Source organism: Muntiacus reevesi, chromosome 17 (assembly GCF_963930625.1).
Source record: "Muntiacus reevesi chromosome 17, mMunRee1.1, whole genome shotgun sequence".
Taxonomy (NCBI): domain Eukaryota; kingdom Metazoa; phylum Chordata; class Mammalia; order Artiodactyla; family Cervidae; genus Muntiacus; species Muntiacus reevesi.
In genome coordinates, this window is record NC_089265.1 from 41,732,287 (window position 1) to 41,757,369 (window position 25,083).

The 25,083-nt window shown below is 40.6% G+C and overlaps 1 protein-coding gene across 1 annotated transcript in view; it reads left to right on the forward strand.

Annotated features, from left to right (window-relative positions):
* The window catches only part of PGM5 (phosphoglucomutase 5), a 186,248-nt gene that overhangs the window by 126,735 nt on the left and 34,430 nt on the right, over positions 1 to 25,083 (forward strand). The window contains exons 8-9 of the mRNA XM_065908232.1: positions 8,279 to 8,414; positions 11,890 to 12,073. Coding sequence (XP_065764304.1) covers positions 8,279 to 8,414; positions 11,890 to 12,073 — 320 coding nt within the window. The remainder of the gene's footprint in view (positions 1 to 8,278; positions 8,415 to 11,889; positions 12,074 to 25,083) is intronic.

Sequence of the window (25,083 nt, forward strand, 5' to 3'; positions counted from 1 at the left end):
TGGGCTACAGTCCATGGGGTCACAAAGAGTTGGACATGACTGATAAGGAGAAATGAGCTATTAAGACATGAGAGGACATTGAGGAAACTTAAATACATATTACTCAGTGAAGAAGCCAAACTAAAAAGGCCACATGCTGTGTGAGTCCAATTATATGATAATCTGGAAAAGACAAAACTATAAAGACAATAAAAGGCTTACTGGTTAAAAAAAAAAAAAAAAAAAAGGCTTACTGGTTGCCCAGGGCTACAAGGGAGGGAAAGATGAATAATCAGAACCCAGAGGATTTTTAGGACAGTGAAACTGTACTGTATATTACTATAATGGTGGGTACATTGGTTAAAACCCATAGAAGCTACAACAGCAAGAATGAACCCTAATGTGAACTATGGACTTTAGGTGATAATGTGTCACCAGTGTAGGCTTATCATTTGTAACAAATGTCCCATTTTGGTGCGAGATATTGATGATGGGAAGGTTGTGTTTGTGTGGAGACAGGGACTGTTATGAGAACTAGTACTTTTCATTCAATTTTGCTATGAGCCTGAAACTGCTCTAAAAAATGAAATCTGTTTAAAAAAATTTACTGGCAATAGTATGCTTATATAAATGTTAGTGTCAAAGAATTTTTTCTGGAATCTCATGTCCTAAAGATGGAACAGATGTGAATATATGAAATGAGGAAGTGAAAGAGCTATTTTATTTGCTTTTTTCCCAAACAGCTGTTTGTAGAGTGTAGATATTTTGCCTGGGAACAAAGCGGGTGAAATAGCCTGGATGAATCCCTCTTCATGCCTAGTCAGCAATAGTAGAAATGCCCAGGGGCCTTTGGGGATGAATCTGAAACTTTGTCTTTGAAGGTGGGGTGAACAAAACCCATCCCCTAAGCTCAGCTTCCCCCAAGGCCAGTGTTAACAGCTCAACAGTGCACTGCCTTCCCTGTCCTCATTTTCTGTCAAGTCTTATAGCCATTTATTTGCCATGAAGTGATGGGACCAGGTGCCATGATCTTAGTTTTTTGAATGATGAATTTTAAGCCAGCTTTTTCACTCTCCTCTTTCACCTTCATCAAAAGACTCTTTAGTTCCTCTTCACAGTCTGCCATATCTGAGGCTGTTAATAAGCTGATTTTTTAACGTTTATTAAACTTGGATGAATATCATTACACCCATTACATGTGTTCCCAAAGATTCTTATTTAATATTTTGTCTGCACAACAAGTTTTGGTGTAGATTTTCCATAATTTCCTATTCTTTAACAATTAGTATTAGGGCTTCCCTGGTTAAGATTTCACTTTCCAGTGCAGGGAGTATGGGTTCCATCCCTGGTTGGAGAACTAAGATCCCATATGCCTTGTGACCCAAAAAGTAAAATATAAAACAGAAGCAATGTTGTAAAAAAACTCAAAAAGACTAAAAAAATTTGTATTCATTTTTCAACTTTTCCTCTTCTTTTAAAAAATATTTTTTGTTTGTTATTATTTATTCAACTTTCCCTCTTCTTTTAGCTGCTTTGGTGAATTTCCTTTTGACTAAAGGTTGAGAAATAAAATAGCTGGGTCCAAAGCTGGGCACTGTTTTAAGGCTATTGATCATTATTGTTGTTCATTCGCTTGTCATGTCCAACTCTTTGTGAACCTATGGACTGCAATATGCCAGGCTTCCCTGTCCTTCACCATCTCCTGGAGTTTGCTCAAACTCATGTCCATTGTGTCAGTGATGCCATTCAATCATGTAATCTTCTGTTGCTTCCTTCTCCTCCCGCCCTCAATCTTTCCCAGCATCAATCTTTTCCAGTGAGTCAGCACTTTGCATCAGGTGGCCAAAGTATTGGAGCTTCAGCTTTAGCATTATACCTTCCAATGGATATTCAGGGTTGATTTCCTTTAGGATTGACTAGTTTAATCTCCTTGCTGTCCAAGGAACTCTTAAGAGTCTTCTCTAGCACCACAATTCAAAACCATCAGTTCTTTGGCACTCAGCCTTCTTTATGCTTGAACTATCTCATCCGTACATGATTACATGAGCTAAGGAAAAACCATAGCTTTGACTATATGGACCTTTGTCAGCAAAATGATGTCTCTGCTTCTGAATACGCTATGTAGGTTAGTCATTGCTTTTCTTCCAAGGAACAAGTGTCTTGTAATTTCATGGCTGCAGTCACTGTCTGCATTGATTTTGGAGCCCCCCCAAAATAAAATTGGCCACTGTTTCCATTTTTATCCCATTTATTTGCCATGAAGTGATAGGACCGGATGCCATGATCATTACTGCCAAATTATTCTACCAAACTGTACATGTTTACACTGGTACTTTGCTAATACTAAGTGTTCCCCTGCCCCTAATGAACCGTTGCTAATTTGAGAGTCCCAAATGGGATTCCATTTTGTGGACTTTTCTTTGACTGAGGTGAGATTGAACATTTATTCAAATGTTTTTGACTATTAATGTTTTTCTCTCTGACAGTTGCTCATGTGTGCCTATCCACACAGTTTTCTATTTGGCCCTTCTTTTTCTGATTGACTTATAAAAACAGCTCTAATATAAAGTTTAGTGGTCCTGTCATATATAGTATGAGCGTATCTTCCCTCCATTTTTCACTCTTTATAGTGGGGTCTTAGGAAATCATTTGATGCCTTTGTTTGACTGTTTAATTTATCTGTCACTGTTATGGCATTATAGTTCACTTGCCTTGAAGTTATTAAAAGGAGAGCCATTTCCCCAAAACCCCCTCTAAAGTACACTATGAGAGTTCAGTGGAAACGTGTGCATATAATTGCAAATCATCAATGTCTCTATCCCCACCTCAAAGAGTTATAAAGAACATGGTTGATTTTACTTGATCATTGGCCCCTTGTGACTCTTGGCAGTGTTTAACTTGTAGGTGAGGATATCCAAGCCAATTCACAATTTATTATGTGGTTGGCTGCTAACAGTGAGATGAGTCTGTATGTTTTTTATATTTTTGATCATGCTAAAATAACTCTGTCTCTCTCTACCCTAAATTATGGCATCCTATCGGATGTCAGCCTCAACAGCATCTCATGGGTCTATCTCCAGGTAATGTAATCCAGCTGGAGATTCAGAGTATGCAAAGCCCATGTTTTAGAATAAAAAGGTATTTCTCTCTAGCCAGTAAATGAAAGTGACTTTTTTTCAGCTATAAAAGGACAAAGGATTTTGAAGTTATCCCACTGGGCAGGGCTTCCTAGACTTGTTTTTTTGGCACCAGGCCGTGGAGCTAACCCAGCATCTTCTGAATTTCTTCCATTTTTGTAGCAGTGTGCACAGCCTTGGATGGGACTAGAGTCACTCCATGCTGTGATGATTAAAAGCCCAAAGTCTGCTCAGGCTAGAGGCAATGACAGCCAGACATCTAAAAGTGTCACTAGCAGACCATTGATCAGTGTGTGGGAGAGCCAAAGACTTGACCATTTCTCCTTTTAAGTATTTTCATTGCCCTCTCAAGGTTGTATATTTTCCTTTTTGAGGAAAAACGTTTAACAACACAAATGTAACAAGAAGTATAAATGGTTCATAGCTTTGGTGAGAAGTTCTCAAAGATGTCTAGCTTAACTAAGGTATTATTTCAACCTATTTTCAAAGTTTAAACAGCTCAGTGTCATTGGGTCTTCCTTTCTGAGTTATGTTTCATAACTCTGAAACCCAAGTACCCATTCTCATTACTCTATTAAAGGAAGAAGTGATCCACCCCATGGTCCTAGTCTCCTTTCTTGTTGTCGTTCAGTCGCTAAGTTGTGTCCCACTCTTTGCAACCCCGTGAACCGCAGCACTCCAGGCTTCCTGTCCTTCACTATCTTCTTGAGTTCGCTCAAATTCATGTCCATTGAGTCAGTGATGCCGTTCAACCATCTCATCTTCTATCGCCCCTTTCTCCTCTTTCCCACAATGTTTCCCAGCATCAGGGTCTTTTCCAGTGTGTTGGTCCTTCGTATCAGGTGGCCAAAGTATTGGAGCTTCAGCTTTAGCATCAGTCCTTCCATGAATATTCAGGGTTGATTTCCTTTATGATTGACTAGTTTAATCTCCATGATGTCCAAGGGACTCCTGAGCATCTTCTCTAGTACCACAGTTTGAAAACATCAGTTCTTCAGCACTCAGTCTTCCTTATAATCCAGATCTCAGTCTTCTTTATGGTCCAGCTCTCACACATCCATACATGACTATGGGAAAAAATCATAGCTTTAACTATATTGACCTTTGTAGGCAAAGTGATATCTCTGCATTTTAATACACTGTCTAGGTTTGCCATAGCTTTTCTTCCAAGGAGCAAGTATCTTTTTATTTCATGGCTGTAGTCACTGTCCTTAGTGATTTTGAAGCCCAAGAATATGAAATCTGCCACCATTTCCACTTTTTCCCCATCTATTTGCCATGAAGTGATGAGAATGGATGTCATGACCTTTGTTTCTTGAATGTTGAGTTTTAAGCCAACTTTTTCACTCTCCTTCATCAAGAGGATCTTTAGTTCCTCTTCACTTTCTGCCATTAGAGTGGTATCAGCAGCATATCTGAAGTTGTTGTTATTTCTCCTGGTAATCTTGATTCCAGCCTGTGAGTCATTCATACAGCATTTCACATGACATATTCTGCATAGAAGTTAAATAAGCAGGGTGACAATATACAGCCTTGCTATATTCCTTTCCCAGTTTTGAACCAGCCTGTTGTTCCATGTCCAGTTCTGACTGTTGCTTCTTGTCCTGCATACAAGTTTCTCAGGAGGCAGATAATGTCGTCTGGTATTCCCATCTCTTTAAGAATTTTCTCCACAGTTTGTTGTGATCCACACAAGTCAAAGGCTTTAGAGTAGTCAGTGAAGCAAAAGTAGGTGTGTTTTTTTGGAACTCCCTTGCTTTTTCTATGTTCCAGTTTATGTTGACAATTTGATCTCTGGTACCTCTGCCTTTTCTAAATTGACCTTGTACATATGGAAATTCTTGATCCACGTACTACTGAAGCCTATCTCAAAGGATTTTGAATATAATCTTGCTAGCATGTGAAATGAGTGTGTTTGTACAGTAATTTGAACATTCTTTGGCATTGTCTTTCTTTGGGACTGAAGTAAAAACTGACCTTCTCCAGTCCTGTGGGCTGGAGTTTTCAAATTGCTAACATAATGGGTGTAGCACTTTAACAGCATTATCTTTTGGGATTTGAAATAGCTCACATGGAATTCCATCACCTCCACTAGCTTTGTTTGTAGTGATGCTTCCTAAGGCCCACTTGAGTTCACACTCCAGAATGTCTGGCTCTAGGTGAGTGGCCACACCATCAGGGTTATCTAGGTCATTAAAAGCTTTTTTGTACAGTTCTGTGTATTCTTGCTACCTCTTCTTAATATCTTCCGCTTCTGTTAGGTCTTTGCTGTTTTTGTCCTTTATTGTGCCTGTCATTGCATGAAATGTTCCCATGGTATCTCCAGTTTTCTTAAAGAGATCTCTTGTCTTTCCCATTCTGCTGTTTCCCTCTATTTATTTGCATTGTTCACTTAAAAAGGCTTTCTTATCTTTCCTTGCTATTCTCTGGAACTCTGTATTCCGTTGGGAATATCTTTCCCTTTCTCCTTTACCTTTCACTTCTCTTCTTTTCTCAGCTATTTGTAAGATCTCCTCAGACAACCACTTTGCCTTCTTGCATTTCTTTTTCTTGGGGATGGTTTTGGTTACCACCAAAGGTTCATAGTGTTATGAACCTTGGTCCATAGTTCTTTCTTAAGACATTGCTATTTGCTAAAGTCAGAGGATAAAAAGTATGTGAAAAACTGAGAACAATCTGTCTCAAAGTGTGTACTGAATCAGCACCATGTTGGTGCTTTATGTGAATTACCCATAAGAACAACAACAATAACCACTGCCACCACTTGTGGTAACCCAGTCATTCACCTTAATACCTAGGCATAATCTAGTCACTTCCTCTTGATAGTAACCCATGGGGTAAGGGCTCTTCTTTCCCTGTGCTACAGATGAGGCCAGCAAGTCACACAAAGGTCAGTGGCTGAGCCAGAATTTGAACTTCAAACAATCTGACTCCAGAGCCTTCCCTCTGAACTTGATTAAATTTATATGACAACCCCTCAAGATGGGTCATGTTGTCCCCATTTTACAAATGAGAAGCCGAGACTCAGGTTAACAACTTTGCAGTAACTTCTCACACACCTGAGAAGTAGCAAAGTTTGATTTTAAATCCTGATTCCAAAACCCTCCTCATGCCTTTCCCATTGAACCCTCTTTCTTACACTGCAACGCATTCCTTTGTGTTTAGGACTTTATTTGCTTCAGGAAGAGCTTACAATTGGCCAATAGACAGATACTTAAATGAGCCTGCAGCACATTCCTCTGGGTTCTTTTTGCACAAGAAGCTACCTGTTTAGCTTGCATGCTTCATTGTGTGAAAGCCTCAATACAAGCTGCCTCTCTTTGTAAATAGCTGTAGGAATAAGCTTCCCAGTTCCTTCCTGCCTCAGGACTTTGTACTGTTGTCTCTCAGCTTGGAAGACTTTCCGGAGATCTCTGCAGGGCTGACTCTTCTCAGGTATCAGATCAGATGTCGTCACCCCTGTGGGGCTAACCCTGACTCCCTGTATTTGTTTCCTAAGGCACAAAAATTTACCCAAAACTGGGTGGCTTAGAACAACAGAAATTTATTTTCTTATCATTGTGGAGGCCAAGAATCTCAAATCAAGCTTTAGCAGAGACATGCTTCCTCTGAAGGCTTGAGGAGAAAATCTTAGAGTTTCTAGTGGCTCCATCCATTCCTTGGTTTGTAGCAGCATAACTCCACTCTTAGTGAAAAAGGTGGTAAAACTTAAAACTTAACATTAAGAAAACTAAGATCATGGCATCCGGTCCCATCACTTTATGGTAAATAGATGGGGAAACAGTGGAAACAGTGAGAGACTTTATTTTGGGGGGCTCCAAAATCACTGCAGATGGTGACTACAGCCATGAAATTAAAAGACGCTTGCTCCTTGGAAGAAAAACTATGACCAACCTAGACAGCTTATTAAAAAGCAGAGATGTTACTTGGCCAACAAAGGTCCGTCTGGTCAAGGCTGTGGTTTTTCCAGTAGTCATGTATGGATGAGAGAGTTGGACTATAAAGAAAGCTGAGTGCCAAAGAATCGATGCTTTTGAACTGTGGTGTTGGAGAAGACTCTTGAGAGTCTCTTGGACTGCAAGGAGATCCAACCAGTCCATCCTAAAGGAAATCAGTCCTGAATATTCCTTGGAAGGACTGATGCTAAAGCTGAAACTCTAATACTTTAGCCACCTGATGTGAAGAACTGATTCCTTGGAAAACACCCTGGTGCTGGGAAAGATTAAAGGTGGGAGGAGAAGGGGATGACAGAGGATGAGATGGTTGGATGGCATCACCGACTCAATGGACATGAGTTTGAGTAAACTCCGGGAGTTGATGATGGACAGGGAGGCCTAGCGTGCTGCAGTCCATGGGATTGCAAAGAGTTGGACATGACTGAGCGACTGAACTGAACTGAAGTGAACTCCACTCCACTCTCTGCCTCAGTCTTCATATAAACTGCTACTTTGTATTTCTTCCCTGTCTTTTCTTCTAAGAACACTTGTCATTGCATTTAGGGCCTACCTGGATAATCCAGGCTGATCTCATCTCAGCATCCTTAATTCTATCGACAGGACTGTTCCCAAACAAGCTTTCCTTCACAGGTTTGTGGTGGGACAGGGGGAGCGGTGGTGTATCTTTGTCGGGGGGAACATAGGGTGCCATTCAACCTGCTCTAGGAAAGCTGTTCTGCTCTAATAAAGCAGCCTTTGCTGATGTCATGCTCTGTGACAGCATCACCCAGTTTAATTTTTTTCACCATCCTTGTGCTTGTTTGATTCATCTTGTTCTTTTGTCTACTTTTCTGTTGCTTGTCCCTGCCTACTTGAACTCCAGCTTTATGAATAAAGAGCTGTCTTATTCATGATAGTGTAATGATCACCAAATATTTGCTGAATAAATAATACCACTAGTCAAATGTGACATCAGCTTGGCTCTCTGATCCTTTCAACAATTTCCAGGATTTTCTTTTTTGATATTATTTATGTTATTTGAATTTCACTTGCATATTTTTGGAAATACAAGTATATTATGGGATTATATTTAACTCAATAGACAAATATCAATATATATGCTATCATTTCAGTATAACACTCAAGTTCTAATTGTCTTAATAGTTCATTTAGCTTTAATTTTCTCCCATGAGCAAATCTTCAGAATAATATTTCTTTCTCCCATAGGCTCTGATCACCTCCGGGAGAAAGATGGCCTCTGGGCTGTCTTGGTCTGGCTCTCCATTATTGCTGCCCGGAAGCAGAGTGTGGAGGAAATTGTCCGAGATCACTGGGCCAAATTTGGCCGCCACTACTATTGCAGGTGAGAAGGCCAAGGGTCTCCATATGGACCTTAGCAAATTCCTTAGAAAAGTTTTTTTATTTTTTAATGGGCTAGAATCTTCTGAAGGAAGCATCTTTCAGGAAGATCTGAGGAATACAGAGGCTAGAGGCAGATAATCCCTGAGTGGAGATTGGGGGTGGTATCAAGGTAGTTCCAAATTAGAGGATACGACTTTCCCTACCTCTGGTGACACCTGTCTGTAATCTTTTCATCAGTGCCTATACAGTGGGCAGCCATCCTGAGATGAAATTTGAACTGCAGAACCTTGAAAGGTCCTCTGGTGGCCATTAAAGTTGTACAGTCAGACCAGGGGTTTTTCTTGTTGGTTTTCCACCTGTACTTATCAAGGAAATGGGGGAAGAGACAGAAGCTGCCACAGGTCGGGGTGATTTTTGTAATCCTCTCCCTACCTTTCTTTGTCTTACCTCCCCACTAATGGTCCACATAGTGACTGTTAGTGGGTTGGGAGTCTCAGCTACCTTCCTGTTGTTGAAGTAAGTAAGGGGGGGACAGTCTTCTGGCTTGCGGCTGCCAGCTAGATATGTGTACCTAGAGATGCTATTTGTTTATAAATAGTACCAAACCATGGTTTAGGAGGAGCAGTGGTTTTAAAAGATGTTTACTGTGAGGGTGTGGAATTAGGGCAGATAATCTTTGGGCAGTCTCAGAAGCTCTCAGTGTATTAAAAACAGACACTGTGCCTCATTTGCTTTGCTTATGAATAGTTAACTACTTGGATGTTTGGTTGCATTTCAAGAGCTTAAGGGACAGAAAGAAAGCTTTAGACTTCCCTTATAAGGTGATTGTTTCTTCTCTTAAGAGGTCATTTACTTAGATAAACATCAGAGAATAAGGAGGCTTGCGATATTACTCATTAAAATCAAAGAGGCTGCAGTGCTCTGAGAAATGGAGACAGCCTCACATTCTTGGTTCCTATCTAGTTAAGAAGGCTAAGGATCGATAGCCTGCAAATCATCTTGAATTATTCATTGTATTATAAAATAAGAACTGTAAAGGCAGGTAGGAACTTGTTTTAGTCTCTAGTATTTCTAACAGCTGCCCCAAATCCTGATTCTTGTGGGCTTTTTTGGCATACCAGAGGGGCCAGCTGGCACAGAAAATCCTTTTATTGTCTGAAGCTGTGCCATAAAATCCAACCTGATAAAATATATTTTGATTGCCAACCTCTGGTTTAGTGAAAGCAGTTTGAGTCAGGGATGTGTTCCTCATAATTTGTGGAATGATTATCTAGCTTTCTGCCAGCATTTTGAAGACATGGTGTTATGATAAGTGTGTTTATAATACAGTTCATTTTTTTGTGGCCAAGAGCTTACATGATAGTTACTTTTTTCATAACAAATACCATATTAGAGAATATAATGCAGTGGAGATATAAATTCTTGTAGGGCATTCAATTATGATTCAGGTTTCTGTCCAAAGAGATCACAGAGATAAAGAAAAAGGGAGGAGGGAGTAGGTAAAATGAAAGCAAACATTTCCTCCAACCTCTGGGAAAGGTAGGTTGCAATGCTTGTGAAGTAGAACTATTTATAGCTTGTTTTCTTAGTGGGCAGGAGACAATCAAATTTGGTTTAACTGATACTGAGCCTGAAGTTGTATCTGAGAACCCAGATGATTTTTCCAGTATGAGTGGACCCCAGAAAGAATTCTGCATTTTAAAATTTCTTTCCTTGTACGTGTGTTGGTAATGGTGGTGGTCAGAGGGGCTTGATTGGGGGAGTGAGGGGAAGTTGTGGTAGAATTTACTCATGTATGAAGATGAGTGTTGGGGCAGCTGGTCTGATGATCTCAACCATGGCTGAACGTGACCTGTCACATTTGTGTATTTTCTCCACTTCTAAGACTCTTTCAGAGCCTATCTCCTACTAGACCCTCTTATCCCATCCTCATACCCTTTTCTGCTTGCTTGGGTCTTTACCTTCCCAACAATCTACTGATAAAGAGAATCTAGGCTTAGAACACATGCTGAGAAAGAATGTTCTGAGAGAGTTCCCTGTTGTTTTGTTTCTGAGGCTGGGAGGACACATCTTCTGTAGGAGGGAGAGAATAGAAGAAAGGGATGTAGGTGCAGGGGACCCATTGTTAGACATGTTGGTCAGTAACCTGATGTTTACTGAAGTCTCAAGGATCTTGGGTGGAGAAAAACTGTCAACTATTCAGATCTTCCCTCTTTAGCTCACTCTCATCTTTCCTGTGTTAAAGAGAGCCCAAATTTGAGATCCCACCACTTGAGCGCAGCTGCCCCTCCTAGGGTTTCCTTCTTAAACAGACCTCCCTGGGTATGCCATTAGGACTTGGTCAAACCCATCTGACACTGGGAAAGACCCTATAGTTTCTTTATGATAGTGACTAAGAAAAAAAGTAAGCTCTTTAAGCACCAGTGTCTGGCATTGTGCCAACTACCTGGTATGTATTATCCTATTTAAACCCAGCAACAACAAATGAGATAGGTGTTATTTTTAGTCTTTTTTTCCCCCCTCTAATCACCTCCCAGCCCCATTGTTATATGTGATGTTCTTGGCTAGGAGTACCTTTTTTTTCTTTTTTTTTTTAATGGAACAATTGTAATACTTCTTCCAAGTTTCCAAGAGAAGTTTATGGTACATTGAGTTCCCTTCCCCATCTCTCTTCCCTGCCTTGGTTCCTCTCTTTTTTCCCTTTCTGCCTTCACCTCTTCCCATATTCATTCCAGTGCTTACAAAAACCACTACTTATCAGAAGCAACAGAGAACAAAACAGAATAGATCTCTTCCCTCCTGGAGCTTACAGCTCTCATAGGCAAAGATAAGAAACAAGTAAATTAATATGTAAACAAAGCAAATACATATTGGGGTAACTACCAAAAGAAGATGTAAAGGATGATGAGCGACAGGGAGAGATAGAGGGGAGGTGCCTTAGATGTCTTGTCAAAGAAAGTGTTTCTGGAGGTGACAGTAAATCTGAAAACTGAAGGAAGGAAATGCATCAGCTTTGGAATAGCCTGGAGAGGACTGTACCAGTGAGGGGAAACTGCAAGAGCAGAGGCCCAGAGGGTGGAGCATCTTTGAGGACTGGAGAGGAGGCCTGTGTGGCTGGAGCATAGTGAATGAGGGCCAGAGTGAGACACAGCCAAGTCAAGGAGGTGGGCATGTCACATCCCACAGTACTTTATAGACTGCGGTCAGTGTTTTAAATCTTAATCTTAAGATGATGGGCACTTTTGGAGGAATTCAAAGGAAAGGATGGCCATGATTTAATGTTTACAGGATGCTGCTGCTGCTGTGTAGGGAATGGGTGAGGGACCGGGGGAAGAGGTTGACCAGCTGTGGGTTCTTTTCTGTGCTGTTCTTCCACGGAAACAAAACCAGTGATTAGACAGCCTTGAGAGGCCCACCGGGTTGCTATTTCTCTGATTAGATTTGTCTTTAGCCTGTGTCCTGTCCCCCCTCACCAGGTTTGACTATGAGGGATTAGAGCCCAAGACGACCTATTACATCATGAGGGACCTGGAGGCCTTGGTCACAGACAAGTCCTTCATCGGCCAGCAGTTTGCTGTGGGGAGCCACGTGTACACCGTGGCGAAGACAGACAGCTTTGAGTACGTGGACCCTGTGGATGGCACCGTGACCAAGAAACAGGTACTTGCTACGACGTTGCCAGAACAGGTTATCAAATGATGAGGTGCTGGGGGAAATGCAGAATGTCCTACAACTGGAGAGGTCTTCAGGGACAGTCTACTGTGAGCCCTGCATTTTATGAACGAGAGCCCTGTAGCCAGCGGAGAGGAAAGCCCTTGGTGAAGATTACCTACCTACTTAATGGCAGTGGGTGGGTTAGAACACAGGGCCCTGGCTCTCTGTCCGGTCTTCTTTCCACCTGGTAACTGATAGGCCTCAACACCATGAGTAGATTTAGACCCAGCATTTCTCCCTGAAATACGTGCAGCCTGAGTCTCTCTATGTAGCAGCCATGATGGGTGACGGATTCAGAAAAGTTTCCAAGAGCAGCAGAATCATTTTCCTTGGGACTGCTGGGTGCAGGGATGTTTCACCTTTTATTACCTTATGTCTTTGAGGAGTGAAGGGAGCTTAGCCAGATGGGTTTGTTACTCCCCATAAGGGAAGAAAAAATCAGAAAATTTGCCCCACAAACCCGAAAAGAAGATCTATGGTTGAGAAGTATCATGAAAGATAAGTGGCAAAATTGACCACAATTTCTTCTGTGATCTCATCTCTGTGAATTGTGTAAGAGACATGGAAAGCAATTACAATTATTTTTCTTCTCGATTTTGGCAATGTTGGTCACTCTGGGAGCATATTTTATCACTTATAGTCTGAATAAGACATTCTGGGTAATGTTAAGAAAAGTCCCATTCTAAAATTCTCCAGTTCTTAGCTTTCTTATACATGCTTCATCCAGTACAGACAACAAAATAAATCAGATGCTGCAGTTTGAGGGGACCAGATATAATGGTAGATACTGCTGCTCTTACTTTGACGAGTGTTTTATGCTTAGCCCTTGTCCTCGGGTCCTCTGACTTGCTCACGTTCCAAAGCCCGGTGGCCTGGTGTTTGTCTGGTTGTATTCTCGGTCTGGTCTGCTTTAGTTTTACAGTGACCTTTCACCTCTGTCAAAGTGTCAGTCTTTTATTCTAGAAGGCCTTCCATAGCTGGACAGACTCATCACAGTCTTACTTTAGAAAGGTGTAGGATAGTGGAAAAACTAGTGGTAAAGAAGTTTGAAGACCTAGAATTGACTCCTGCTCCCGCCACTTACTAGTTGGGAGAGTTGTTAGATTTCTTGGGTCTCTGGTTTCTTTCTCATCTGTAAAACATCTGTGTCACAGAGTTGTTTTAGAAATAGAGTGAAATAACATATACAAAAACTCCTAGCCTTCATACAGGGAGTGCACCATGCATCTTTCATGGTCGTGATTTGTTTTGCACAAGAATGCTTTCTTGTAGACCGGATTGAATTCTCTTCAAAATAATACCAGTGAGTCCTGGAGATGTGTAGCCAGGAGCTCAGCACGTCTTTGATCCTCCATGCCTCAGATAAAAGTCCGTTCCAGTTTTGTACCATATTCTCACTTCTGTTTCATACAGAGTCCTCAGAACAAATTTCCCTAATGTAATACTCATTTTGTTATTGTTGCTATAGAACTCAAGAGTCGTAAAATACACACTTTCTAAAGTATCCCTGGTAAGTTTTTTCTTCCCTGATGAGGCAGGCTTGAAAACCATTCCTTGAATGGATTGTCTAGTCATTGGTAGGTTCTGAACTCAATCTCCTTATGCAAAGCTTCACCTCATTTGTTTTCCTGTTAAATCTACTAACACTGTTTTGTTTCTTCTTCAGTGCCCTCAGCATTTGGGTGCTTTTTTTTTTTTTAAAAACTCCTCTTTAATCTTTTATATCAGGCTAATTCCTCAACTGGATCTCAAGTGTGGCCTTTGATTTATTACTCCATGTCTCTCCCCTTCAACCCTGAATATTGGTTTCCATTTTCACTCTAGAATTTATTGATTTTTTCCCATATTCTTTCATCTGGGCTTCCCTAGTGGCTCAGACAGTAAAGCGTCTGCCTGCAATGCAGGAGACCTGAGTTCAATCCCTGGGTCAGGAAGATCCCCTGGAGAAGGAAATGGCAACCCACTCCAGTATTCTTGACTGAAAAATTCCATGGATTGAGGAGCCTGGTGGGATACAGTCCATGGGGTTGCAAAGAGTTGGACACGACTGAGTGACTTCACTTTCACTTTCATCTGAACTCCAAGGTGACCATAAATACTATCAGAACCTGCTCTTGGGAGTTTCTCTAGTAATGAAGGAAGGGTGGTTGTTCATCTTCCCAGATTCTAGGACCCAGGTGATGCCTTCATCAGCTGGTGTCTTAGAGTCACACCGGAGCTTCCTGCAGGTCTGGGTTGGACTCATTAGGGGTTTTGGGAGATCAGTTAACACTCAGGTTCATACCTATTGTCAGCAAATCATAGATGGTTCTTTCACCACAGATGGTCCTGTTGACACACAGGGGAAGTTCCTCCACAGGTGGGGCCAGTGCTAAGCTTTCACTCCTGGGGCCTTTGTCTCAGAATTCCTGGGATGTCAGGATTATCAGCATTCACTTCTGGGGACAATTGAGGCTGGGGAAATTGAGGCATGGTTGCAAAATACACTATCCATTCCTAAAAGACATACTTGAATTTAAATAAACCCATATTATTTTAAAATAGCTATAAAATAAAATGCTTTGGTGCATTTATTCAATAGATAACTCTTGTCAGTTCAGTCATTCAGTCATGTCTGACTCTTTGTAACCCCAGGGACTGCAGCATGCTGGGTCTCCCTGCCCATCACCAACTCCCAGAGTTTACTCAAACTCATGTCCATTGAGTCAGTGATGCCATCCAACCATCTCATCCTCTGTCATCCCCTTCTTCTCCCACCTTCAATCGTTCCCAGCATTAAGGTCTTTTCAGATGAGTCAGTTCTTTGCATCAGGTTGCCAAAGTATTGGAGTTTCAGCTTCAGCATCAGTCCTTCCAATGAATATTCAGGTCTGATTTCTTTTAGGATGGACTGGTTTGATCTCTTTGCAGTCCAAGGGACTCTCAAGAGTCTTCTCCAACACCACAGTTCAAAAGCCTCAATTCTTTGGTGCTCAGCTCTCTTTATTTTCCAACTCTCACATCCATATATGACTACTGGAAAAACCATATTTCTTGAGATGTTTCTTGAGAGTCTACCAAATGCATAATATTGGTTTTTCTCATGGTGCAGTTTTTTTTACTGAAATATAGTTGATTTACAATGTTGTATTAATTTCTGCTATACAGAAAATTGATTCATTTATACACACATGTACATTCTTTTTTAAGTATTCTTTTCCATTATGATTTATCATAGGATACTGAATGTAGGTCTTTGTGCCATACAGTAGGACCTTGTTATTATCCATTCTGTATATAATAGCTTACATCTCCTAACCCTAGTGGTGCAGTTTTTTAATATAAATTTATAACAGCTTCACTGAGATAAATAATTCACATAACATGCAATTCACCCATTTAAAGTGTACTATTCAGTGGTTTGCAGTACATAGACTTGTGCAGCTGATGCCATGTGCTGGCTGGGTGATCTTAGGCAAGTTACTCAACTTCCCTGTGCCTTTCTCTCTTGTCTGTGGAGATAGGAATAGTAATTGTAGCTGCCTCATACAGCCATTGGGAGAATTCAATCAGATAATACATATAAAGTCCTAGTATATAATACACATTAATAAATGATTAACTAAAATAAGTTATATTAAAAGAGCATCCTTAAAAAAATAAGAAAATTATTTAAGTCAGCAATAAATAAATAAAAGAGCATCCTTGGGAAAGCAAGATTTTGGCATTTAGTGAACTATGCATGCGTGCTAAGTTGCTTCAGTTGTGTTCGACTCTTTGTGACCCTATGTAGCTTGCCAGACTTCTCTGTTTGTGATAAGAAAAGCAGGGGAGAGAATTCCACAACATGCAGCTTTGCAGGGTGTCACGTGAAGAAATGGGAAAGCCCCTCAGTTTCTGCGTTATCTGTGAATTGATTCAAACTCACATTTCTCTGCTTCCCCCAACATCCTCTGTCCTCTGTCACACACACACTTCACTTCAAAAAGAAAAAGGATTTTTAAGGCAGCTCTGTGTTGAGGTCAGAGTCAGGGAACAGACCGTGGGAAAATAAAGTTGTTTCACATGTATCTCTAGAGATAAAGAAGAAATGTTTCTCCATTGAAAATGAAATTAAAATCCTGTTCTGGTGATAAGCCACTCCCCCACCCCCCCACTCCCATCTACTCCACTGCTCTGAAAAAGTTCAGCAAAGTCTGTCCTGCCTGTGAGATCTTGTGGAGGTCAGTCAAGGAGCAAGAAGGAGGGACTTCCCTGATCCTGTGGCTAAGACTCTGCATTTCCATTGCAGGGGGCCTGAGTTCAATTCCCAGTCAGGGAACTAGATCCCATGTGCTACAACTAAAAGATCCTGGCACAACCAAATTGAAAAAAAAAAAAAAAGGAGCAAGAAGGAAACCCCTCACATGAATTCCCAGGGACTTCACTGACCTTACTGTGGCCTGTCAGGTCTCATGGAATTTATTATGGCTGCCTCCAAGTATCTGATATTTTTGTGACTGTGGGCACCAAGAGAAAAGTTGATGTGTGCCTTCCACTAAACAGGACCCAAGATAGACTCTGATTTAGAAATAGCAATTGAATGAGTTCAATGATAGAAGCTCATCCTTTGTGGTCTCAAGAGGATATGTCACTGGTTATTTTCTGGTTGGTAAAATCTAGTAACATGAATGAATGATGATGGTTTCTTCAAGTGCAAGTGGAAAAAATAGCCAATAACTAGCTACTCTAAGAATAGGGGTATAGTTGTTGATTAAGAGTTGCATAGAGGGTGGCCCAGTCTTTTCTCAATGATGGATTCATTGTGCAAATACCAAGATTTTCCCTGGTGTTTGGCATATTCTCTCTTCCCTCAACAGTCACTATCCTGGGGAGCATTATGGATACCCAGGTTTTCTTTCACCATTATCCTTCCTCATCTCCTCCTTATAGCCCCAACTATGGGACTCTCCTGGCTCTGGGAGAAGGAGTGCTCCAATTCCAGTTCTGTGAAAGAAAGACAACTTGACAAATGGTACCAGCATTGAATAAAGGCATATTGCCACCATAGTGGACATCAATCCAGAACTATGACCTGTAATTTGAAAATTAGCTTTGAAATGAGAAACCTTGATACTTTAGGAGCAAAATTTAACCAACTGAATCTCTCTTTATGACTCATCCAGCTCCCGTATTTCTATTTACCAAGATCAAAAATCATTAAATTCTATGAGTGCTGAAGTAATTTGCAAGTATAAGTTCAGCTGATATTTAAAAAAAAAAAAAAAACTGATGTAAATAAATGCATACCAGTTAGCTGATGTGGAAAACCAAATCCAATTTGATTATGTCAGACTAACTCTGAACTTATTAATACCTCTTCAAGTTATGCAAGCTGTGTGGAAACATTTTGATGTCATCCTCAACCTGGAAAAAAGAGCCATTTGAAATTAGTTCAGAGAAAAAGTACACTTTGAAGACTGATTCTGAAGTTAATTTGCTTTTAATGTTGTTATATTAATATGCAGGGAGATGTCTATACTTTTTAATTTTGGTGTTTAGAGATAATAAAGATAGTAAATTGGCAATCTTGAAATCATATTTTGGTCTGACATGTGGTGCTTTAATATGTACCATGGTGTTGCCAACTCCTGGTCAACAGATATAGAGGTTTACTAAGGCCTCATTTCTGGCAGCCTCACATGAAGGTAACTGAACAATGTCAGCTGAAAAATCTGGGTCTCTAGAGGGGCTCTCTATTCAGAGTTAACTGGTCAGCCTTTAGCTTCAAGCTTAAACTTTTATTATGTTCCAATCAATGAACCAACTAAGAGACTGTCATATTAACAGCCCTTGTCCTATAACATGCCATTTGCTGGAGTGTGGTTTGCACACCTAGAAGTAGAATTGAAGATATCACTTCAGTCAGACTTCTTATCCCACCTATAGATTTAGTTAAATCTGAATGTTAGAACCCATTAATGGTCCTCCTGTGTCAAGTGACACACATGTTTGGGGAGTAAAGTGTTATCATTACATATATACTGTGATCAAGTCTGAGTTAACAAACCCTTTTTCTGCACTTCCCTGGTGGTCCAGTGGTTAAGACTCTGCATTTCTAATACAGGGGTTGCAGATTTGATCCCTCATCATGAAACTAAGATCTCACATGCTACATGGCACAGCCAAAAATTAAATTAAATTAAAAAAAAAATCCTTTTGCTGTTGCAAGTTGTGGTTGTTTAAACAATTCCTCTTAATAAATACATTCCTTTCCTACCTTAATACAACATGGTGAAGGTAGTAGAAGTTTGAGTCATTCATGTCTGACTCCATTGAATGACTAATTTTCAAATTAGTCATTAGTTAATTAAAGCTTAATTAATTATTTTAATAAATTAATTTAATTAATAAAAAAGCAAGTCAGCTTGCTGGGCATTGAGGATATAGCAGCACACAGGACTTGCTAACAGGAAAGACAGACTGCCATTAAACTTGTAATGACTACAGGGTTTATTAAAGAGCATTACAGAGAAATCACTTATTTGGAAATGCATAGCAGAAGGAGGGCTGCCCTGGTGGCTCAGACAGGAAAGACTTCGCCTGAAGTGTGGGAGACCTGGGTTCGATCCCAGGGTTGGGAAGAGCCCCTGGAGGAGGGCACTCCAGTATTCTTGCCTGGAGAATCCCCATGAACAGAGGAGTCTGGCAGGCTAGTTGTGGAGTCACAAAGAGTCAGACACGACTGATCAACTAAGCACAGCACAGCAGAAGGAATGAACCTAGACTGGGGCTCTGGAAAGCTCTCTATGGGAACGCGATATTTAAGCTGTGCCCTGAAGAGTGGACGGGGGCTGGCTCAGGTGAAACTGTCTTATCAGGCTACTGTACATGTTTTTCTTCCATTAACTGTACTTACACTGTTGTTTAGCTTTCCCAAGAAAGAGCTGGGTTTCCTATGTGCTGTCACATTCCCAATGGGATGTTACAATGCCTGTGATTATGATTCCAACTCCAGTGCTCATTCTACAGCACTGTAGTTGTGGGAAGTAAAAATAATTGGGCCTCTTGGTAGATACATTGAAGATTATGGATTAAAAATTGTTTTTCCTGATGGGTACTTTTCCTGTGATTTTGCCTGTTTGCCTTCCAATCACCAAACATGTATTCAGTGCTTTGTAATGACCTGTTGGCTGATTCCGAAAGAGAGGGAGAGACTATTTTTGGTTAGTTGGGAAGTTCTGACTCCCCTCCTTCTGATTTGTCTGGGTTTTGTTGTAATGAATTACCTTTTCCTGACATAATTGATTGCTTTAGGATTATCTTCTAAAATGTTGGTAGCATTGATAGAAACCTGCTAAGATGTGTGGTAAGAATCTAAGCATTCTGGAATGGCATCCCAGTAAATGCCTACTGAAGTACTGATGTGTTGTGTAGTCAGGAGGACAGCCATCCGCAGGAAAATTAACTATTAAAGGAAAAAGCTGCAGCCTGTCACAGGAACTGAAGGAGGAAACTACCCCTGTTGTCTGGGTAAAGAATGTCTGAATCCAAAATATCCCAGAACCAGGCCTGGTGTTGAGTGAACAGCCATCTTGGCTAAAGACACAGGGAAATGGAATGTGTATGACCTAGGTCCATTGTTCTAAACTTGATAGTTGAAATCTGGATGAGGACTAGCTTGTAAGTCTTCAGTCTCCAAGTAGGCGTTTCATCACTAACGTGAGTTTTGCTGGAGAGGTGTTTTAAAAGTGCACTTAAGAAGCCATTTGACCTTGATTTTTTCTAGATAAGCATTTGCAATTGTTGGTTTCCAAGGGTGCTGATTGTTTATTTAAAAGTCTAGATGAGGTTTGCTCCCAAGGGTAGGGCAGCTGGGTACAGCTGTTAGTCAGTGCACTGCACAAAGGCAGGGGCCTAATTTGGGAGGAGAAGCTAAAGTCCAGACCAGCCAAGAGGAAAGATGCTTCTGTGTAATTTGTCCACCCAGAGGGGGTAATTTATATAAGGGCATGGTATGGACTAGCAGCTGCCCAGCTCAGCCACCATTGAACTCATGCTCGCGGCTAACTCTGTGACTTAAACAAAGAAAAATGGGGTAATTCTAGGTAATTTTTTTCATGACAAGAAATATCTGTCCAATCCAAATCTTCTGCTTTATAAGCTGCATGCTTTCTTCTACAAAATATGGTTCAGATGTTGCACAGTGATATTTTCACCTTGAAGCTTTCCAGATAAATCACTGGGATTTCCTGTGGGAAGTAACACGTGAGTCAATCTCGCAGCCTGTCCTGTCTCCAGGTTCACATGCCTGGAGTGGCCAACAGGCGGTATAGGCAACACTGTACCAGATTTCAGGGCCATACGCTGTGTTCACTTGGAATTCATCCCAAGTCAGTGTTTGACTAGGGCAGATGCTGCCAAAGAACTGTTGGTAATGTACAGTTCCTCCTTCCCCGCCTGGCTGCAACATGTCATAGAGTCTCCAAAGCCACATCTGGCTGCTCTGCTTGTACTTAGCAACTTGCAGATTTCCCTGCATTGATTTACACAAGGGCTTAAAAAAAAAAAATCATGTATCAAGCATTTATCAGATACCTACTGTACATAAAGCTCTGTGCCAGTTTGGGGGAACCATACAAAGTCACAGGAGATATTGTTCAAATATTTCACATGAAAGCAATGAATGGCTATCAGTGGTTTCATGTGGTCAATTGAGATTACAAGCCTGGAGCCAGAAGTAAAAAGGTAGGCTGAAACCCTGGCTCCTCCATTTACTGGTTGTGTGACCCTGAGCAAGTTTTCTAACTTTCCTTTTTTTTAGTAAAAGGAGAAAGTGGCCTGGATTATCCTAAGGTCTTCCTTTCAGGACCTTAAAATTCTAAAATTGGCCAACCAGGAAAGAGTATATATATATATATATATATATATTTTTTTTTTTTTTTTTTTGCCAAAAAACCATTTAGTGGGAAGCATGAAGAAGATAAATGGTAACGTATCTGTGTGCTTAGTAGTGATTTCAGAGAACATGGCAAAGTTTTAAAAATAAAATTAATTTTAACTGCCCAATTTAAAAATACATATGTAGCATTGCTAGGAGACTCAGGTTTGATCCCTGGATTGGGAAGATCCCCTGGAGAAGGCAATAGCAACCCACTCCAGTATTCTTGTCTGGTGAATCCCATGGACAGAGGAGCCTAGAGGGCTGCAGTTCATGGGGTCGCAAAAGAGTCAGACATGACTGAGTGACTAACACACATATACACACATGTAGCATTATACCACAAACCATTGCCATTAGACATTATACAGCAATCTTTTGCAAAATCTGGAAAGTTGGACAAATCAGAGCACAGTGCCATTTTCACTAAGAACTTTAACCTAAGAAAAAGAATTCTCTTATATAGTGATTTGTAATTTTTAAAGCACTTCTCACATACATTTTCTGATATGATACAACAGCGCAGTAAGCCAGGCTGTATTATTTTCATCCACTTTTTAGGAAACTAAAGGTTGGAGAGCCTAAGTGACTTACTCAAGACCACTGGGTGATAAAGCTAGCCAGAATTCTAGTCCCATTCTCTCCTTATTGTTTTTATTCCCGTTTCACTTCCACACTGACTCTCCACCAACAGCAAACCAAAAAAGGGCAGATATGGGGAGGAAAAGAAATACTATAGAGATAGCTGGAAGCAGATTGAAGGATTTCTGGGTGGAGCGGCTCTTTAGCAATTCTTTTTCATTGGGACAAAGATAAGGTGGGAAAACCTACCCTGGTCACTGAGGCATACAGCTATGGTCACTCCAAGGGGGGAAAAACCCTAGGCTGGAAGTGCAATGCCTCATCCCATTAGTTAACATTATCTTCTAATGCAGGAGGGCATCTTTCTCCCTTTGAGTGTGGCTGTTGTGTCATCATGGAAATTTCAGCTGCTATAGCTGCTGCGGTTACAATGGTATCATGGATCCCATCAGTACTGCTTTAGGAATTCCTTAGGCAATCGTGCTAAAAACAGTTAGTGTCAGATGCTCAAGAGGAGATGCTTCCGGTGGTTCTGCTGCTGACAAGGCACTAGGAGGAGGCTTTCAGGACTCAACAGCAACATGATGTTTTATTAGGCCCCTGTGTTATGGCCTCCTAAGACCCCAGTTTGCTGGTAGTGTATGCCAGATACCTCAGTTCGTAGAGGCATCTTCCTTAAGACCGACATGTAGGATAGTCAGTCACTTGATACATGAAGTAGGTGACCCAAAGAAAAAAAGACTACTAGTCTGGTGTCCACATATGGCTACACATTAGAATCGTGTGGAGGGCTTTTACAGTATTGATGCCCAAGTCACATCCCATACAAACTCAATCACCATGTCTATGTGAAAGCCAGGTACCACTATTTTTAAAGACTCCTGGCTGATTTCAGTATGTATTAAGTTTTGCAGTTAATGGGCTAGCTAATAATTTTTACAAGATCACCCAACTGGGGAAAAGAACTTACCATGGTTCAACTCCATTATTTTTAACTGAAACTGACCTTTGCTCTGAAAATGAAGAATGAGCAGACACAGTATCCTTCACAATTAACCTTCAGAGTAAAGACATTAGCCCCAGTTCACCAGTGGAGAATATGAATGTGTTTCCATTTGGCCTTGTAAAATGTGGAAGGAGGCCTTCTGGTAGCATTCATACCAGTTGTGGGACATGTAATAACAATCACTCAACAAGTGTCAGTGGAGGGCCTACTGTGTACCGGGCTTGTCCTAGGCTGTATCAATAAATGGTGAGCAAGGAACATAAGGGTTTGCCCTCCCAAGCTTATCAGCTAACAAAGGACCAAGATATAATTCAGTGATTCCAACACTTTAGGGTTAAGACTTTAAAGGGAACTTATTTTATTCACTTGCTCTAGGCCTTATTTCTTCAAGAGGATTTGTGGCAGCAAACACACACATAATGAAATTGTTAGAATATAAATAAGAAACAGAAATCAAGACTAGGGAAAATATAAATAAGAGTAGAGAGTCAAGAACAGAGGAAGAAAAATTCATAATTATGCAAATCGTAAGGATCCACTTGGGCTTAATCTCAAATTTGGCATAAAGTATCCTGGCAGCCATATTGAAAAGGGAACCATGGTTAGTTATAAGGTTCTTGTTGTCAGAAAGACAAAAAAACCCCCTAGTTCCTCAGGGGAGGAAAGGCTTTCCTAACACTTGGCTCTTGAGGAGATGTCTCATGTGGAGCTTCATACAGTCTCCTATAGTGACTACAAAAAGTAGATTTTATAACTGTGCCTTGCAGACCCTGCAATAAAAGTGAGGACATAAAATAAAATGTAATTTAATAAATCCATTTCTGTCACGAGTAGGTGATCAGAAGTAAGTTGATTGAGGTCAAATATATGTCCAGATGAACAGTGACTAGAAGTTGGGGTACCTGGAGGACAGCCTTATAACTGTCCTCATAATTTCTTTCTACTGGAATTTCCATAGACATATGGTTATATTTTCAATTTTCTAGGGTAGAGTTGAAAGGTAAGTATTCCATGTTGTGGATAATGGAATGGTTATATGAGAAGTCAGCAAACATTTTCTGTAGAGAGCCAGATAGTAAATATTTTGCCTCTCATGAGCCAGGCAGTCTGTCTTAACAGTTCAGCTCTGCAGTTGTAAGACAAATCAGTCGTAGACAACACAGAAATGAACAGACATGGCTGTGTTTCAGTAATACTTGATTTATAAGAACAAGTGGCAGGTCAAATTTGGCTGACAAACTATATCACTAAGCCTGAGTTTAACCTAATAAATAAATAAATAAATAAATAAAAAGCAAAGTATATTACTGGCATTTTTTGTTGGAATTATGGAACATTTTGAAACTTGGCCAGTCTTGGTCATTGGTGATTTCTGGCCTCGTTATTTAGTTGATAGCAGGTGATGATACATGTTGGAGAGAACATGGCTTACGCTGAGGCTGCAAATTCATAAAGTTCACTGGAGCAATGTGCAGACCCCAAAACAATCCAGTACAACTATTCATCCATCCAAATGATGCTCAGCAGTCATGGAACTATCAGGTTGTTGCGACATAGAGCTGGACTCGTTCTACATGTTTTTTTGGTTCCACACGGAGAAAGAGGATTGTTATGTTCCTCACTGGGAGGTCTAACAAACCAACGTGGATTCTCTATTAAGATCTCCTTAGGAAAGAGAGATGACACTGACATTGAGTTGTTTCCAGCAGCTTGATGTGTGCTATTCACTCCTTTAACATCTTTTCAAGTGCAAAATCTATTTCAAGCTACCCAATGTACATGCTAACCAAACTTCCATGAGTATAGCCAAATATATGGCTACACGCAGGGGAAAAAACCAACCAAACAACAACAGAAGAAACATCATTTCACTGTAAAAAAGGACTTAGCTATGAGCAGATAATAAAAAAGGACTTAGCTATGAGCAGATAATAAACCATGTTGATGGTTTATCATGGCCTGAATTCTTAAATACCCTCTGATGCTGGGAAAGATGGAAGACAAAAGGAGAAGGGGCCAGCAAAGTATGAGATGATTTGATGGCATTGCCAACTCAGTGGACTTGAATTTGAGCAAACTCCAGAAGAAGCAAAGGACAGGGAAGCCTGGCATGTTATAGTCCAGAGGCTCACAAAGAGCTGGACAAGACAGCAACTGAACAACAACAGCAATGGCCATAAACTAAATTGGGAGGTTAATTGTGTAATGGAGCTACCTTAAAGGGTTAAGTCCAGGAGGTCATCAGACGAGCTGGCTTCAACTGATTTAGCATCTGCAACAAAAGGAGCTTTAGGGCTTCAACTTTGAAGTTTTTAAAAACATGGCTGTGAATTCAATGGTGGAACCAACCTTTGGGGTTTAATTGTCAGTCTATACAGAATTTGGTATATCATACTTTCTGGATAGCAGAGAAATTGGTTTGTTTGCTCCATTCGGAATTTCCTAACTATTCACTTATCCAGCAACACA